The following is a 19,607-nucleotide window of genomic DNA, read 5'->3' as shown; positions in this document are numbered from 1 at the left end:
AGTGAGCAACTTAAGAAAGTTGTACTCCATTTTCATTTTATAAACAATTATTGTCATGTCACACCATATGACGATTTTAGGCACAAGTACAACAAAATGCTGAATAAATTCTGATTCCAATAAAATATCTAAAAACAAAATATGTTTCCATAAAGATGAGAGTGAGTAGAACAAAAGTAAATCATTTTTATTCCTGTTATTTAAAGGTTTTAAAAAAACACTTTTTTTGGGGTGTCACGTCACTGACCCACGTATCAGTTTGTGCAAAAATGAAAAATAAAATGATTGAAAGAAAGACAGGGTGGCACGGATGCAGATGTCAGAGCCAGAATCGGCAAGGCACGAGCCGCATTCATCCAACTCAAGACCATTCAGAGCTCGAAACAAATCAGCCAGGGGACAAAGCTCAGACTCTTCAGCTCAAACGTCAAGCCAGTACTATTGTACGGATCAGAGACGTGGAGGACAACAAAGGCTACAACGATGAAGGTGCAAACCTTCATCAACAGCTGCCTGAGGAGAATTCTGAGCATCCGCTGGCCAGATACCATCAGCAATAATGACCTCTGGCATAGAGCGAGTCTACCGCCAGTGGAAGAGGAGTTTAAGAGAAGAAGGTGGGGATGGATCGGCCACACACTCCGGAAGCCCCATACCAGCATCACAAGACAAGCTCTCCCAAGGCACAAGAAAGAGAAGGAGGTCGAAGAACACCTGGACAAGCAGTGTGGACTGACATGGAAACAGCTGAAAAAGGCGGCCCAGGATAGAGGACTCTGGCGAACTGTAGTCAACGGCCTATATGCTCCATGAAAAGTAGCGATAGGCATAAGTAAGTAAGTGTCCTTGAGCAAGACATTGAACCCCAAATTGCTCCTGATGTGCTGGTTGGTGCCTTGCATGGTTTCCGTCGCCATCGGTGTATGAATGTGTGTGTGAATGGGTGGATGTGATGCACAACCTATGTAAAGTGCCTTGGATAAAGGCGCTATATAAATGCACCATTTACCATTGACTGCTCAGTCACACTAGGCCCACATTAATTATATTCTGCTTGTCCACTCACCAAAGGGTCGCAGTCCTCAGTGCCATTGACACTGACACAGCCTTCTTGTGTGTCGTTGAGAGCCACCACTTTATACACTGGGTTCCCCGACGTGGCCAGATATCTACACACGCCCTGTTAAGTGAAGTACTGATATCGTTGTGCTGTGCAGGAGAAGTGCTTGCCAACACCAACGAATAGGGGAAACAGAAATTGTGAAATTGGCGTGCAACAGTTATTCAAACAATTCAATGTAATATAATAATATTCGATCGAGTATAATCTTTATTGAATAATAAAATAAGCCTTTTTTGTTATTTGTTATACAGTAGCAGAAATAGCCACAATAGCAGACCAGGTGGCTATTTTTCTATTTGTGTGCAACAAAGTATAAAATAAAGCTTAAGTCGTTAATCAGTCTAATCGATTTAGTCAATTATAAAAATCCTGACGGCCTACTGAATAATGCCAATACAATTAATTTGTTTAGAATTTTTTTTTTTTTTTTTTTTTGCGGCTTACGCCTTTTTATTGATTTTTTTTTTGAAGGTACAGACAGTAGGCTGACAGGAAACGGGAGAGAGATGGGGGGATGACATGCAGTAAAGGCCGTGTCGGGTCCGGGAGTCGAACCCGCGGCACACTGCGACTGGATTACCAGTCCGGTGCCCAGACCGTTACGCTACGGCCTGGGCCTAGAAATAGTTTTTTGAAAGGATACAAAGCAACGATGCCCCAGTAAGCCACACACACCACCACGAGTACAAAGGTAATCAGAGGGTATACGAGACTGCTCATCATGTGACTTATGGCCCTGTAGAAGACACGCAGATCACAAAGTCATTTCCTGGACTGATAACTTCCAATGCTTCATTCCTACAAATGTATAAAAAGAAGCTTGCAAAGCTGACCGAATGGAATTAAATCAGGTTCAAAGAAAAGAGATAAACTTGCAGAAAGCGGGACCGTTACATTCCAATGGGCCGATAACAGCATGTTTCATGCAGGGCAGTTCATATCAATATAATGCCTGTTTAAATAAGGTTATGTACTGTAAATTACAATAATAACAAATAGACACATATACTGTGCAATACAACAAAGCAGTTGCAATTCTAAGGAATTATCTAATAATGTAAAATAAATTAACACCATATTTAAGTCTGTATTTCTAGTGAGTGAGTTCTCACTTGCTGGCCTCCTTGATGAGGGCGATGGCAATGAGGAGTCTAGTCCGCAGGAAGATGATGGTCAGCAGGATTATTGCTTCCGCCACAGATATGATTATCACTGGATGGCAGAGGGACATAGAGAACAACACAATAGATATGATTATCACTGGATGGCAGAGGGACATAGAGAACAACATAATAGATATGATTATCACTGGATGACAGAGGGACATAGAGAACAACATAATAGATATGATTATCACTGGATGGCAGAGGGACATAGAGAACATCATAATAGATATGATTATCACTGGATGGCAGAGGGACATAAGACCCAGTGGTTCTCAATCTGTGCAAACCACTAAGTGGCCTTTTACAAAACATATGGACGTTAGTTATGCTACTATTTAAGGTTCCGTTCCATTTAGTGTAGCAGAGACTTTCCAGTGAACCATTAAAAATAGCAGCATCTTGACTCTGTTTGACCTGAATGGAACATGATCTTAATTAGTATAACTGTAACTGATAACGACTATTCTATGTAAAAATGGCATCTTTTTTTAATACCGTTTTAAATCAGTTTTAATACCGTTTTGTTTTGCTTTTGTTTTCATTATCTTTTCTGCTCTGTAAAGCACTTTGAGCTACATTTATGTATGAAAGGTGCTATATAAATAAGGTTTATTATTATTATCTGTGGAAAAAGATTATTAAACAGGGTTTAATTAATGGAGTTTGGTTACAGTCAATGTGCATTTGATTGTCTTTCTCTAAAATGAGCTCAGGCGTGGGCACATCAACAAATACTGCTTTTATTCAAAACATAAATTTTGTACGTTACCCTAGTCTTGTGCAGGCCATAGACCTGGACAAGCTTACATAGATCCTATAGTAAAATGCCAAGATATTTTAAAATATAAAAAGGTAAAGTGGTATGCATGGTTTTATTTTGTGATATTTAAGCAACTCATAAATTACAGTATTGTGCTTTGGATTGTATTGAGTGACTCACAAAAGGCCAGCCAGGTTTCTTGGACCTGCAGGTAAACATTAAGGTTGGTTGTGAAGCCAACGTCCGTAATGGTGGCAGAGCCTGTCTTGTACTTATCGTATTCCCAGTAGCAGTGATATATTCCTAAACAAAGAAAAGCAACATTTCAGAGACGGCAACAAACACCCACAGGCTAATAACATTGCAGAGACAAGGAGGCAACCAAGGTGCTCAGGTATAAAAATTGTAAAAAGGTGCTCCTGGGATCAATCGGGATAACACATCGATATAAAACAAAGCGGAGATCCGGGCACACTTGATGTTAAAAGGAGGAAAACTTTATTGAACCTAATAAAGTTTTCCTCCTTTTAACATCAAGTGTGCCCGGATCTCCGCTTTGTTTTATAGGCTAATAACATTATTTACTCAAGCCACAAAGGACAAGTTATCGTCTACCATTTCATTAACAGTCAAAATACACAATGCAGCCATTAACTATCAGGTGACATATACAGTATAATAATCTCACTGTACTGTATAAACAAAAGTATTATAATTGAGACTGGAGTTTCTCTACACAAGTGAAACTACACACTGAAAACTGTGTAAACTGGACTGGATTAACACTGGACTCTTTTAAAATACACATATTCTCTCAGGCTTATGGCTTTGTTTGTTGTTTTGTGTTTTGTCTGTTTGTTGGTTGTTCATTTTGTAAAGTGTCCATGGGTTCATGAAAGGCGCTATATCAATTCAAGCTATTATTAATACAAAGGGAACCAAATGGGTCCATTGTGATTAAATTACTTTACTGTGTAGTCACACTGCTGAGAAGAGACTAAAATACATTTATCAAATTTGAATTGTAGTTGCAGTTTGTGTTACTGCATAGACATTTTTCAAATGGAACATTTGGAACATACGGATGATGTCATGGTATTGTAAAATGGCGACGGTGGCCGCCTTGTTTACAACAAGTGATGTTGCGCAATTAATGAAACAATACTCCATTATATAAAAATATATATTTTGTTTGTTTAACCAGCAATTTAGCATGAGAGTACACCAGGCAGTAAGCCACTGCCTGGTGTAAATCCTCTGTGTTAATGTATCTCTACTAACTGATGCATTTGACTGTCAACAACACAGTCCCTGAGGTTTCTCTTTACTTCCCTTTAATTTGGAGAACCAGGTAGAGTGGACAGGTGGACACAACAACCACTAGAGCTGTTGCGGTAGATTTCAATTGGCACACCTTTTTAATATACTTTAGCAGTGCCAGAGTTATAGAAGTTGAGGCCCCTGGGCTAGAGTAATTTTTTGAGCTCAAACTGGAGCGCCAAGAGCGTAATTGCACTTCTCAGTGGATGATTTTACCGTAGGCCCCTGCTGCCAGCACTCCTATGATCAGCAACCACACCATGACTGGAGCTGTGAACCGTAACAGCAACAGGAACAGCATGCTGACCACCATGGCTATTAACAGACCACTGGAAGAGGAGAGCATTAAACACTGAAAATGTAATCTCTAGTGAGTAAGAAGACAATAATTAAATACATAAAGTTTGATCCTACATTCACTGAATATCATATCTAGACCTAAGCATAATACCATCACGGAAAACATCTCAGTTATGTTAATAACTACACTTCAGATTTTAAGGAGAATTCCAGCTATGCTGCTTTCTGGGTGGAGTTTTTCTTTTTTTCTCGCCTCTACCACCAACATCAGATTTCGGTAAGAAAAGCACTCGTCCGGAATTCTATATTAAAGGACCACTTCACCACTTTTCAACCTATCTTCATATAATAGGTCCTCACTAAAAATCTAGAAGAAATAGCGCAATTATTTTCTACTCTCTACTCTGTGTATCATAGGAGGGCTGTGGGCAGTTCAGAAACCGTCTTCCAGTGACATCATTGATGGGGAATACAAGCTAATAAATACTGCAGGCTTTCTAGTCCTGAAAAGTTGCAATGCGAAAATGGAAGCCATCGTTCTCACGATAATGAAAATCTAAACATTAAAAAAAAGAATCTGCCTAATGATGATCACTGGAAGACGGTTTCTAAACTGCCCACAGCCCTCCTATGAGACACAGACTCATCGTGCCATTTTGTCATGATTATTAGTGAGGACCGATTATATGAAGATAGGTTGAAAAGTGGTGAAGTGGTCCTTTAAGAGCAACTAAAACAGGCAGAGGGAAATGCTTAAAATAAAAAACATTACTGAAAATAAATGATGCTCACGAAGCGTACGCATCTTCTGTGCATAGATATACTGTAATTCTGTAAAGTGGCCTACATGAGGCAGTCTGGAGCACAGCGATGCAGGGTAGGGTACTCACAGCCTGGTTAATAAACCAGACTAATATCGCACGGATCCGCGGGATATTAGTCTGGGGAGGCTCAGCTTGGATTTAATTTCCAGGGAAACATTTTCTCTTTGACGCAATTGGTCAGAGCTACTGTCAGTCAAAGGTCTCAAGCATTGAACGTCACTGTACCAAAGCCCGCCCATATTGCATACCGTGTCCCTATTGGGCGCACACGTTCTCGTGTGTAGAAAATGGGCGTACAATTGAGCCTCTCCAGACCGAAATCCGCCGGTAGGCAATTTTTTTTTGCCAACGGCTGATTCGGTCTGGTTTATTAACCAGGCTAGGGTACTCACAGGAGGATCCAGGGCCATGACGACGCAAAGTCCTCAAAGATTCGGACGCCGACCTCTCGAGCATTGAAGCCATTGACAATGTCCCTGCCAGAGACAAAGGGATGTTAGCACATACACACACACACACACACACACACACACACACACACACGCGCTGTCAGGAAGAAACCATGCACCCAACAAAGCAATACTGCCTCATCATAGTTGATATTGTGACTTTATATATTGTCAATTACTTGCATGAGAGGGGGAGAGGTGGTGGATTTAGCGGTTTTACTCAGATTGAGGGTCCAATGAGTTAAGAGGTTTTGTCCAATTAATGCGCTTTAATACTTTCCATTGGTTCAATATTTATTTTAACCAACACACAGAAGTAAAGCACTGATTTATGCAAAAACTAAAACAAACAAAAATGGAGTTAGTTGGTTTCCTCCCGACAGCAACAAAATAAACAGGCATAATGTACCAGACTAAAACTACAAGAACAATTAGACACTAGGTTAAGCTAAAATTATTAAAGTGAGTGTGTGTGTGTGTGTGTGTGTGTGTGTGTGTGTGTGTGTGTGTGTGTGTGTGTGTGTGTCTGTGTGTGTGTGTGTGTGTGTCTGTGTGTGTGTGTGTGTGTGTGTGTGTCTGTGTGTGTGTGTGTGTGTGTGTGTGTGTGTGTGTGTGTGTGTGTGTGTGTGTGTGTGTGTGTGTCTGTGTCTGTGTCTGTGTGTGTTGGGGAAAGGGATGTCATCCCGTTTTTTTCCTATGCAAGACAGCAACACCCAACCAATGCACTAAGTCTGCAAGTTACCCCAAAAAAACATCTAAAGCCTAACGACGAAGTATAATTAAGCAGCTACACATGTCTACAATAGATCAACTAGAGTAGCACAGAAGAACTACATCTACAAATAGCCAAGAGACGGTAGCGGTCAGTACAGAAACTCACGCTGTCGCAGACCCTGAGCTGGCAATGAGAAAGACAAAAAGGGTCATTGAAGCGTGTGTGTGTCTGTGTGTGTGTGTGTGTGTGTGTGTGTGTGTACACATCATGCTTATATGCAAGTGTGCATGAGCAGGCATTCGAACACAATCAGCTTGGGAAGGGTATGTCACATTACGTTTGTAAACACAGTTTTCAATTTGCCAATGTGGATATGTAGAAGAACTTTCATTACATGATTTCAACTATTGTAGAATTAGACTTGTAAAGACTTTACAATAATCATGTAAAAACACTTTATATATATATCCTACCCAGTTCCATTTTTAATGATATTCATTGTGTCATTTAGGCTGGAGGGCAAGCCTGGAACCTGAGTTCCAACGAAGTAGTCAGGGATAGTATCCAGCTTTAATATATCCGGTAAACATCTTCCTAGCACTGAATACAGTGAGAATTCAAAGCATTGTGAAACAGGTTAGACTAGACTTTGTAATTTCTTTCTGACATTTGTTTTGCATCACAGATCATTATTCATATTGCATGTGTAATAGGGAAAAGGACAAAATACACACACACACACACACACACACACACGACACACACACACACACACACACACACACACACACACACACACATGCACACACACACACACACACCGGTACTTAAGAACAGTAACCATATTACATTTATATAGGTTGGTTCAATGTACATTTGTGGAAATATACCATGTGTTAATACTGATCTCATGTGTTAACAATAATACTGATCTCTTTATATATATCAGACATTATCAAACAATAACATGCTTCAGAAGATATGAATCAAGTCTATGGAATGAGCCGGTCCACTCACCAGATGTAGTTGGAGTGTGGAAGAAAGGACAAAAACCTTTATCCACAATTTCTGAAGGAGGCTGGGAAATAATCATAGTTCAATCAGTGATACAAATGTAAACACATTTATGAGACGTCTCACACACACACACACACACACACACACACACACACACACACACACACACACACACGACAGAATGAGTGTACAGTACTGACAGAATGAGACTTACCAACGTAGTTGTTGCAAGGTCAAATGAGGGCACACATAGGCTTTGATTGAAAAGGTTTTTACTAGCATCACTTGTTGCTGTTGGCAAATAGGCTTCTAGTTTAAGTGCCCAAAAGTCATTAGGGCATTCTTCCACACACACCTATGAATGAATAATGAAAGAGTAAACAATTACTTAACACTTCAAACCCCACTATCTGTCCTGCCATGAAGTAAGAGCAACATGGCCACCATGTGAATATTGACAATGAACACTAAATTGGCCAGAATAATCACTAAAATGTATACTTTATATTATAAACAATGCCTCTGCGATTTTGACAGCAAAGGACTGTGTTGAACGCAGATGACTAATACAATATCGCCTACAGTATCATTTAAAACACATGTAAATGGACCAGTAGTTTTGTAAAGTAGATCATCAGAACAGCATCTGTACCTGTGTGGTAGGGCACTGAAAGCCATCAAGGGCAGCTGCCATTATATTGATAGACGTGGCACATTTCAGAATGTCGAAGTAAAATATATTGGGCCTGTCTCTAAAAGAGAGAGAGAGAGAGAGAGAGAGAGATTCAGAGAGTGAAAATAATCAAAGCATTGGAGTCACACATATTGAGGAGTCTGTTCTTGTTAGACATAATAGTAAGTTGTCTCTCCATACGTAACATACATACACATCACGTTTTAAAACAATGTAAATCATGCCTTGTTCTCATTAGCTATTCATTGTATAAATGGCGCTCAACATTTAATGAGGTTATATTCTTGTTTTTATTTTTAAATGTTGACACATGGATACAATCTCATGATTAAATGTTGAGTTGTAAGTACAATATGAATAACAAACGACAAGATAGATTTGAGGATTGACATAATTTGAATACATACAGTACATACCAAATATACAGTACTATCTATGTAGTACACATTGGTAGGCTGAGGTTCCCTCTTATAAGATGAATAACACATATTTATTATTTAGTGATTTAAACTGTTTGAATATCCTCTAATATGAATAACAAATGAGAACATTGTGATTTACGTTGTCTGAACCTGAAATATATGTACGATTGTAAGTAGTAACTATGTTACATAACTTATTAATTCAGCAGCTACGGCCACAAAGTCAACATAAATATAGCAGCCTTACTCAGGTCCGGTCCTGAGCAATCTGGCGCCCTAGGCAGGATTTTTCGCTGGGGAGGCAATGGGGGGACATTGGGGAGGCACTGGGGAGACACTGGGGAGACACTGGGGAGGCACTGGGGAGACACTGGGGAGGCACTGGGGAGGCACTGGGGAGACACTGGGGAGGCACTGGGGAGGCACTGGGGAGACACTGGGGAGGCACTGGGGAGGCAATGGGGAGACACTGGGGAGGCACAGGGGAGGCACTGGGGAGACACTGGGGAGACACTGGGGAGACACTGGGGAGACACTGGGGAGGCACTGGGGAGGCACTGGGGAGGCACTGGTGAGACACTGGGGAGACACAGGGGAGGCACTGGGGAGACACAGGGGAGGCACTGGGCAGACATTGGAGAAGTACTGGTGAGACACTGGGGAGACACAGGGGAGGCACTGGGGAGACACAGGGGAGGCACTGGGCAGACATTGGAGAAGTACTGGGGAGACACTGGGGAGACACTGGGGAGGCACTGGGGAGGCACTGGGGAGGCACTGGTGAGACACTGGGGAGACACTGGGGAGACACTGGGGAGACACTGGGGAGGCACTGGGGAGGCACTGGGGAGGCACTGGTGAGACACTGGGGAGACACAGGGGAGGCACTGGGGAGACACAGGGGAGGCACTGGGCAGACATTGGAGAAGTACTGGGGAGGCACTGGGCAGACAATAGGGACTTTAAGCAACGACTGTTTTCAGGACGGCTCCGCTAGGCGGAAGTACGGCGGCTATGACGCAATCACCGTAGCTGTCAAAATCGTTAAGTAAACAGCTGTCGGCAACGGCGACATTGGTTCCCATGTGTCAAACATTAAAGGTATTATGACATGATTTATAACATAATTTTAACAACATTAAAAGTCTTGGCCATGGTCCTTCAAACGTGTCTAAAAAGTTTGAACACTCAACTCCACTCCAGTATTTATTTTTTTCTCGTTTTTGTGTATGTCTAATCTTCATCCTGAAAAGCCATGGAAAAACACATTATTTTAGCCTGTAGATGTCGGTAATTCCCCCTTTCCTGTCAACCCAAGATGCGCTACTTTGACAACTTGGTAGGAAGTCATCGTCAAAAATAAAAGAGTCATCTAGGCCAGTTGGTATCCAGTGTAAGGACTTGTGTTGATTGACACAGCCAACAACAGAGCAGATTGATTTTTCTCTAGAAGCCATTATTAGTAAATATTACAAAGAAAAGTCGCGATCACAATGAGGAAGTGGAGAAGAGAGGGTAGGCACTAGGCAGGGAGCAGAGGGGAGGGGGCGGAGCTTTAGCGGAGATCTACGTATATCTCTGCCGTCCAACCAGATGAGACATTTTTGCATAATTATTCACAGAAGTCCAGAAAGCAGAGAATACACTGAATGTTCAAACTTCGTTTTTTTTTGGTGACATTGATGTCAAGAAAAGCCAAAAAAGCCAAAAAATCTACAAAAATGTGTTTTAAATGTCACAATCCCTTTAACACTTTTTTTTAAACACCCCGTCGCGCGTTAGCCATCGTTGCTTAAAGCCCCTATTGGGGAGGTACTGGGGAAGGTTTTTGTGGCACCCCCCTCCCCCCATGGCGGCTGCGTGCTCTGCCTGTAGGAAGGGCCAGGCCTTACCTATTTTCCCCAATGCCACAGAAGAATCCGGTCGAGTTTCGAGGATAAAGAACATGGCGGGGATCGCCATAGAGCCATGCTGATGGAAAACACACACAGACGGACACATTAACCAGACTGATCAACTGGGGTAGAGACAAAAAGGCTGCTTTTCATTTGGTCATAGTGCATGTTTTAAATTCAACCAATGATACATTTCTTCAAAACTGCCCTCAAAGACCACTTACAGGCGGCTGCAATTCGAAACTGGCCCCTGTAAAAAAGTTTAAGTCCCCCCCCATATTTCTATAATGTACATGTTTTCAATTGTTTTTACCGTGTACTTGCATAGAAGTGTATATTTGTATTATTTATATGTCTTTAAATGTTCTGATGAATTGGAAATGCTGGACCATTATGTAAACAAGTCTGTGCTTTCTTCTGGTTTTATAGCAGATTGTAGAACTTTCTGTTAATAAAGTCTTCAATCAATCAAGACGTGGCAAGTACTGTGATGCATCTTTGTGGGAACCTGAACTATACATGTACCGGTGTGTATGTAAATTGGTAATAGCTATGTCCATGTACAAATTCCTTTACATTGATTGTACATTATTATGATTTGTATACTATTACAATCACTCTGATCATTGCCAAGCACACAAAATCAATAAAGCCCACTATTGCTATCTCATAATTGTCAGCAATATGATTTATAATGTGTTAAATGGCTACTGATCACATTTACAGCATTCTTAGTTGTAGATTAGACACTGTGCTGGCCATATCCTGTGACCTCACTCCATATCAGGCTGTTCTATTGACTCTAGATAAGAGCAAGGGCTTTCTGTGTTGTTGTGTGTTTGATGACAGCGCAATACTCTGACCAGCTTTCCACACCCTTATTTACTAATCATGGCATAATTGTATGTTTCTCTGATGGCAAACAAGTAGCTCCACGAGTGCTGTGAAGAATCAGGACTTTATTGTTACACGCTTTTTTTTTTTAATATACCGGTTAAAAAGCAAGATTTGTCAGGCTCTTCATTTTTTAACTTTTAAGAAATCAATAGTTAAAGAACTACCACAGAGAAGAAAGGAGTTACGGGTTGTTGTGCTTTTAAAGAGTGATTGTACAGACCAGGGCTAATGCTATATAATGTCATCTCCATTCCAGCTGATACAGTGGCACAGCTGCATGGGGCTTGTGATGTTAAAGAAGAGCCAAGCTGATGAACAGGTAATCTCTCCAGACAACACCACTGCCCTAAACATGTGGTGTTAAAGAAGAGCCAAGCTGATGAACAGGTAATGTCTCCAGACAACACCACTGCCCTAAACATGTGATGTTAAAGAAGAGCCAAGCTGATGAACAGGTAATCTCTCCAGACAACACCACTGCCCTAAACATGTGATGTTGTTGTTCCTAGACATAAACACAGAAGCACCCGGGGGATGTGGGTGTGCCCCCAGAGGCAGAAACAATGGGGAACTTTTTACCGAATGACTTCCCATATGAACAGGAGATGTGGAAGAGAGAGAGAGTGTGTGTGTGTGTGTGTGTGTGTGTGTGTGTGTGTGTGTGTGTGTGTGTGTGTGTGTGTGTGTGTGTGTGTGTGTGTGTGTGTGTGTGTGTGTGTGTGTGTGTGTGTGTGTGTGTGTGTGTGTGTGTGTGTGTGTGTGTGTGTGTGTGTGTGTGTGTGTGTGTGTGTGTGTGTGTGTGTGTGTGTGTGTGTGTGTGTGTGTGTGTGTGTGTGTGTGTGTGTGTGTGTGTGTGTGTGTGTGTGTGTGTGTGCGCGCGTGTGTGTGTGCGCGTGTGTGTGTGTGACAATAATAAAGCATCATAGAACTGGTTGGAATAACATGTTCCTTCCACGCGCTACGTCCAACCAGGGAAACTCCCCCCTGTCAGGTGTAAAGGAGCAACTTGGACACTCAAGCATGAAGGAAGCATGAGTTAAGTCCGTTGCTCTCCCTAGGTTGGCGGAGGGTGTGTAGAGCCCAGGATCACATCACAGGATGATTGACACAGGGGTGAAAAATGGGTTACAAAATCGTGGGTCAAAAAATATAAATTATGGGAATAATAAAGCATCATAGATGGGCCCTACCAATGTGTTGTTTCATAACTGATTTGTTTTATTCAAAGTGACTATATATATATATATATATGTGCATATATGCGTTTGCATTGCTGGCCTCAGTGACTACAAGCAAAACGATTAACCCTAACATTAATGCAATACATAGGATTAAAGGTAGCTCTTAGCCTGTATTTTTGGTCACACATTAGATTCCTACACCTGCCAATATGCCCTCAGAGCCAGATCGCCCATACGCAAGGCACAGGACCCAACCTGATTAGTCACCATGCATTAATTTGGATGAAAGCAAAGCATCAACAATACATAACAATAGTTATGTATTGTTGTGGTGATGTCTTGTCATGTTGTTTAGCGTTTTTGTTTTTCTGTGCTCTTTTTATGTCACCAAATTAAAATCAATCATAAATGAAAAACATAATACACGACGAGTCTGGATTGGGATCACTATATGGCTCGGCGGTCTTACCTATAACCCCCACGACGATGTAGCCGGCAATAACTGCCATGAACAGAATGCAGCATATGATGTCAGTGCAGCTTCTGGAGATGAAAAGAGAGAGGAAAACAAAGTGCTTTGAGTCTCACATGAATCGACGCTGCTGGTTAAGATACAGTAGATACTGTATGGTTCAGTCAGTAAACATTAAACAGGAACTTGACAAATGCAGAAGGCTAAAAGACAGACACTGGGACAGAGAGTCTTTCTAGCTAGGCTAGGGTTTGGGAATGGGACCATACAATGACTCAAAGATGTGCAGGCAGGGAACAGATATACAGCCTGAAGTAAAAGAGGGATTACCTTTTATGTATGGGGCCGTAGAAAGTAGGGTCAAACTGCGCAGGTTCACCTGGGAATAAAAGGCATCGACAGTTAGCTCCTGTCTCCTGATAATACATAGGGCCTTAATTACAGATTGAAACTAAGTAAATGTCAACCTACTTGATATTCAGCAGGAAGTCACACATTAAATAATAGCCGTTATTGACATACTGAGGAGAGCAATCATCCTTCTTTGTAACTACCTTGTTTGTCTACACATTAACATAGATTACAGACAGTGTACATTCTTTAGAAGTCTTTTGGACAATGTTTTTTCTTATAGTTCTATTTATAGTGACTCATAGGAATAGATTATGTGACAACCAGGTATAGTCTGGTGACCAGTGACCACCAGAGAGACAGGTGACAGCCGGAATGTAGATGGCACCCGGGTGAGCAGTATGGGTTAGCGCCCCAGCCTGTGTCCTCCGTGAGGAGGAAGCTCAACAAACCCTCTGTGAGGCCTTTAGGAGGGCCATTCAAGCATCAAGCGGAGCCCGCAGCACCACCTTCTCACTCGGGTGGAGTCTGCGGGAACCATTGTCCACCACTCCTGAATGAAGTGTCTGGTGCTGTACTGACACTGGTGCTGTACAGGGACTCTGGTGCAACGCACAGGTCCTGGGCCTGGTGAGACGTATAGGAGGGGCCCGGACAGGAGTCAACCCACAGAGCCTAGTCCTTCCATGCGCCAGAAGCGTACCTCCCAGCCCTGGCAGAGTTGTAGTAGTTCCAAAGGATTGTGTGGCCCTGGTTTTGGCCTAGTTGGACTGATTGAGGGTAGCTACTGGGACGTAAGTCGGGACTTGATCACCCCGGCTGGGTCGCCTGAGTAAGGGGTATGATGTTCGAGGCGTCAGCGCGCGTCGGACGCGGTGTGGGATAGGTTCATTGAAAATAACGGAGGCGGCTGTTTTGACGTGCGGCGTTCGCAGACGGTGTGTGAAGCCCTTAAGTTAAGTTTGGTAATGGTCCATATGGATTAGTTATAACTCCATAATTAAGGTAAGAGTTAAGCTTAGCCTTGCAGTGGTGAGGATTGAGGTTAGATTTCAGGTTACATGGACTGAAGGTTCTAAGAGTAAGTAAGTGAGTGAGTGAGTGAGTGAGTGAGTGTGTGTGTGTGTGTGTGTATGTGTGTGTGTGTACAACTTGAGTTGTTGCTAAGCATTGAGTGGGAGCCTTGTTATGCTGCTGCAGAGTTAATAAATGTCAGCGCAACTCTGCTTGACTGCTTGTGGATGAGGAACTGATGCAGAAAAATGACAGAATCGTCATATATGGCCTTTATACCATGTAAAAGTATGTGCTGCTGCCTGTAATCAGCATCTTAAAAGAAGATTACAGGAACTTAATGTCTGAGAGTTGTTTCCTGGAACAGAGAGAAACCAGTCTCTTGCAAAAGGGACAGGAACGAGGAACCGTTTTATTTTTTACAGGCTGTCCATTTTTGGTGTGAGGTAATCACTCAGAGTCGTAACATAATTGGTTTATGGTGCACTGCAAAACTCTGAGCCGTAAGGGTAATGTTTACACTCGGCTATAGGCTATAGGAAAGAGTGAATGACATACATAAGAGTTGAGGCAGTGGGAACACATTGGATGGGATATTAGTCATAAAACTTTTGGAACGGATCTGCATTAAAAAGGGACCGTCGTGGTTTCGTAATTATGGAGGAAGTGCACCACATTATTAAGTAACCTGCTAGTCATGTTCCCAACAGGTAAAACAACCAAACATTCCACTTGTAAAAGTCAAGATGAATTGCCATTGTCACTTCCTTTATATTGCCCTGCGGGGAAGGAAATGTGACACAGTTCACGCTGAAATGATGAGACTATAGACCTTCTTGTTTTGATCTTACAAGCACTACAAATAACCATTAACAAGAGGCTAAAATACAGACGTATGGATTATGTTGGACAAATATTCAATGTTGAATATGCTTTTTGCATCACAGCCACTGGAGAGGAAAAAGCTACCAACATGCCAGTTGTAATTCTTAGACTAGCCAAGTGAAATGTGTCCTCATGACCCAGACTGTGAATAGAGGTTAATGCTGGGGTTGGTACCGGATTGGTAGCTGAATAGCTTTTGTCCATTAGGCTTTCTAAACACAAGACGATTTGGAGCAATGTTTAAAATAGGATGCAATATGACTCTGGTTATACATAAGGCAATATGAGAGCCAGTCCCAGATTCTGTCTATGACTGACTACGTAGCAACTTAGTCTTTTTCCTTCCTTAAACAGGTGGTGCTGTGTCATTTTTTTCCAACTCTGTACATAAAAACGCCGGGACAACGCTCCACACGTCCAAAACTCTTCTCCCTTCTGGCCCCAAAACTATGGAATGCACTTCCCATTACAATCAGAACTGCAGCATCACTCCCAATCTTCCGCCGTAGTCTGAAAACCCACCTTTTCAGACTCCATCATGGCCCGTAGCACTTGCCCTAGCCCCTTAGATAAGCACATTTTATACAGACTTTTAGCATGTTACATAGACAGCACTAGAATTGAATTTTATGTAGTCATAACACTTTATAGTATATATGTATAGTATAGTATAGTATAGTATAGTTTATGTATAATTTCATTATATAGATGTTCCATGGTTACGTTCTTAGCTTACGCATGTTCATAATAACTCCTTGTTTTGTTTTGTTTTTGTTTGTTTTGTTTTTATTTAGGGTTTGACACATAATCAAACAAACAGAAACAACAACAACAACATAGTACAAAGACAAACTTCACAACGACCACATAGACATAGAAATCAAAAATAAATAAAATAAAGACATAAAATAAAACAAACGGATCATATAAATGAAGTTACAGAATAAAGAAAATTCAATTAGAACCTTACTTTGGAAATACCTTTTAACTTTTCCTTTCCATCATTCTACTATGTTTCACCTCTTGTCCATTTCTATAACGACCACTTTTCCCATCTTTTTTCATAGCGGTCTTATAGAGGTCTTATTCTTATCTTGAATGTCAACTTTTCCATGTCTTCAATATTGTCCATGATGGCTCGCCATTGTTTATAGCCTGGTATGTCAGTCTTGAGCCAATCTTTTGTGATTGCTTTCTTTCCGGCAGCTAGAAGGATTTTGACCAGATATTTGGTTTTTCCATACAAATTCCCTCCACTCCATTGACTGGGTCGTTGTCTGGTGTTTTTCCCACATCTGTTCTGGAATGTCCTCACCAAACTCTTTTTCCCCATTTATTTTTTACATATACTGTGGAAAACTTTTTGGAATCCATCAAACATGAGTACAAAACAGATATGGCTTTTCATTTCTCCTCTTTGAGTCAATAGGCATATATGGCTGTCACACCCAGATCCCTCCATTGCTTAAACCTCGAATCAGACCTCCCTGGCTCAAATTTCTTATCATATGAAATCCATTTCAACATACCCAGTTCCTTTCCAACCGTCAATTGTTTCACTATAGAGTACCATGTAGTTAAAGTAAAAGATGTTATTGGGTCCAAGTCTAATTCACTCTTCACGTTCGTTTGGATCCCTCGCTCTCCTACACTTGTTTGAATCGGGATTGTAAACCCTTTTACCTCGATGTCCTTCCACTTAGCTATATACGGTAGACTGCACCCATAATAACTACTTTTATGTATGTAATGTACTGCCATGCTTTTTGTTCTTGCTTAATGTAAATCGCTCTTGATTAAATGTCTAAATTGTAATCGTAAATTGTACAGTGTTTTATTTGTCCCTGTGACGATATTGAATTGTGTTGTTATTCTTCATCATGTCATGTATATGAATTGATTGCATAGGGCCTAAATGGAAACAAGACCGCAGGGATTTGGTGCTATCCCTTTTGAACAGTTTTTACATAATAAACTATTCAATCAAACCAGCACATTATTTTATTACAAATTGTTCACACATGTAATGGGCATAATGGGCATTCCTTATTTCAGCAGCTAGATACTAAAGCTAGATTTGAAAAGTGAGTCTCAATATAGACAGTGTTAAGAGTTACAAACCAAACATTACTGCTGTTGCATGAATAGAAGGCATTACAATTTAACTAGGTCAGCCGTTTTTCAATCCATTCTTTGACCGCAGCAAAGTTGAGAGTCAACCAGGGAGGTGAGATGTGAATGTTTCCCATCATTTTAGAACCTGTTTGTCTGCCCCTCAATGCCAAGATAGGGTCAGGTTTCAGCACTACCCGTCCCGACAACGTGCTGTCTGTTTGGAGTAAATGACTGAAGAAACGGACTCAAACTGAAACTGACCTCTTCCAAACACAATGAAAAGTTTTAGTATTCTGCACGTATAGGCTGACAGAGGTAATTATCCCTATAAAACTTTGAACCCCAGGCGTTTTAGCAATTTTATGGCTCAGATTGGCCAAACACTGAAAACCTGTGACGACTGCAAGTCTTAACTTGACCTTGGAGGAAGAGGAGTGATTTAAAAGCGTGAACGACTTTCTATTATCACAGTTGACAAAAAATGAGAAGGAAATAAAAATCAATGGTTGTTTACACATTGTGGGAGAGTGCAAGAGCTACTGGCTGGTTACGAAATCTCAAACAAAGTAAACATTTCCTTGAGCCTCAAGGATGCTGTAAATTAAGAGTGACGCGAACGGTATGATTTTGAGTAGGCCTACACAGTACACCCTCTTCTAAAACAAGGAAGTCAAAACAAGTCAAAAGCCTTTATAGTCTACTCAGTTTAAGGTTTAGGTTTTGCAGATCAGGCATGGTTAATTGGTGACCTATACACCAGAGGCGTATCTACAATAAGGCGAGGGCAGGTGTCCGCCTGTCCAAATCCATTCTGGCCTGGCCAAAATCCATACAATGAGAAAAAAAAGGACAAAAACAAGACCTGACACCTGAGAGCTATTAGTGGACAGCTGATTGGCGGTTGCGGTAGAGCACGGCCCTCAATCACCCATTGGAATGTAAATGCATGCCTTTCAGCCTCTGCATCCTACTCTGGGACTGGCAGGTATATCTCTTTGAAAACCTTTAGTGCTACGATTGTGCGCAGGGAGACGACAATTAACACATCTTGCCTGCCCAAAACGTAATTCCTGGATACGCCACTGCTATACACATACACATAGTCCTTCAGAGACTAAGCCAAAGTAAGCGATTGGGAGTGGGGGAGAGAGAGAGAGACCACTTCAGCAAATGTATAGTATGTTTTCTCATGCCAATACAGCTCCTTAGAGAGAGAGAGAGAGAGAGAGAGAGAGAGAGAGAGAGAGAGAGAGAGAGAGAGAGAGAGAGAGAGAGAGAGAGAGAGAGAGAGAGAGAGAGAGAGATGCAGACAAACAAACTGTATGTAAAATATTCAGAGATGGAGAGAACGAACAGGTGGATGGAGATTTCCAAAGGATGTAAAATGCCGGAAACAGAGCATCTTCCCTAGAAAACAAGTTTATGCCAAAGTGGAAATTACATTTTGATGAAGTGGGTCTTTTGAATACCTTAGTCAAAAATGTAAACACTGGTGGTGGTCTTTGAACCCATTGTTCTTATTTACAACGTATTGAGAAGACAATGGAATAGCTCATTCATGGAATAGAGGCCGAGATATCAAAAAATGAAGACTCCAGTCCGTGATAACGAGGATGCTTTAAGTTAAAACATCTTGTATATGTGGAGAAGGGGGGTCCCACCAGGGAAAGCTTCAAGCACACTCCTGCAAGGATTTACTTAAAAAGCCTTTATTACTAGACATGGCTATATAATTATTATTTTTTAAATGTATAGCCCTGTCTAGTAATAAAGGCTTTTTAAATTAATCCTTGCGAATGTGTGCTTGAAGCGTGTCCTGGTGGGGACCCCCCTTGTATACAATGGTAAAGCTGTTTACCTCTGGGGAGGAGTGAGGACGTGTGCACATTTGCCTCCCGAAAACTCCCAGACAGTCAATAGACTCGTGGCTCAAGCCAGTACAACAATGTCAGAAAGCAAACAGTACAGTCTCGGATCCTCAAAGACTGAGATCTGACCTTACATGGC

The 19,607-nt window shown here is 41.5% G+C and overlaps 1 protein-coding gene across 1 annotated transcript in view; it reads right to left on the bottom strand.

Annotated features, from left to right (window-relative positions):
- Positions 1–19,607, bottom strand: part of slc44a4 (solute carrier family 44 member 4) — a 30,533-nt gene that overhangs the window by 10,073 nt on the left and 853 nt on the right. Inside the window, exons 2-14 of the mRNA XM_083788307.1 lie at positions 13,566–13,614; positions 13,233–13,306; positions 10,683–10,761; positions 8,327–8,426; positions 7,889–8,029; positions 7,675–7,735; positions 7,131–7,257; positions 5,886–5,969; positions 4,586–4,698; positions 3,230–3,352; positions 2,236–2,335; positions 1,767–1,859; positions 1,067–1,169 (exon numbers count right to left, since the gene is read on the bottom strand). Of these exons, the coding sequence (XP_083644433.1) occupies positions 1,067–1,169; positions 1,767–1,859; positions 2,236–2,335; positions 3,230–3,352; positions 4,586–4,698; positions 5,886–5,969; positions 7,131–7,257; positions 7,675–7,735; positions 7,889–8,029; positions 8,327–8,426; positions 10,683–10,761; positions 13,233–13,306; positions 13,566–13,614 (1,247 nt within the window). The remainder of the gene's footprint in view (positions 1–1,066; positions 1,170–1,766; positions 1,860–2,235; positions 2,336–3,229; positions 3,353–4,585; positions 4,699–5,885; positions 5,970–7,130; positions 7,258–7,674; positions 7,736–7,888; positions 8,030–8,326; positions 8,427–10,682; positions 10,762–13,232; positions 13,307–13,565; positions 13,615–19,607) is intronic.

Source organism: Protomyctophum parallelum (assembly GCF_964188405.1).
Source record: "Protomyctophum parallelum genome assembly, chromosome: 1".
Taxonomy (NCBI): Eukaryota; Metazoa; Chordata; class Actinopteri; order Myctophiformes; family Myctophidae; genus Protomyctophum; species Protomyctophum parallelum.
Note: the sequence above shows the minus strand (reverse complement) of the source record. Positions and strands in the feature narration are given on the sequence as shown.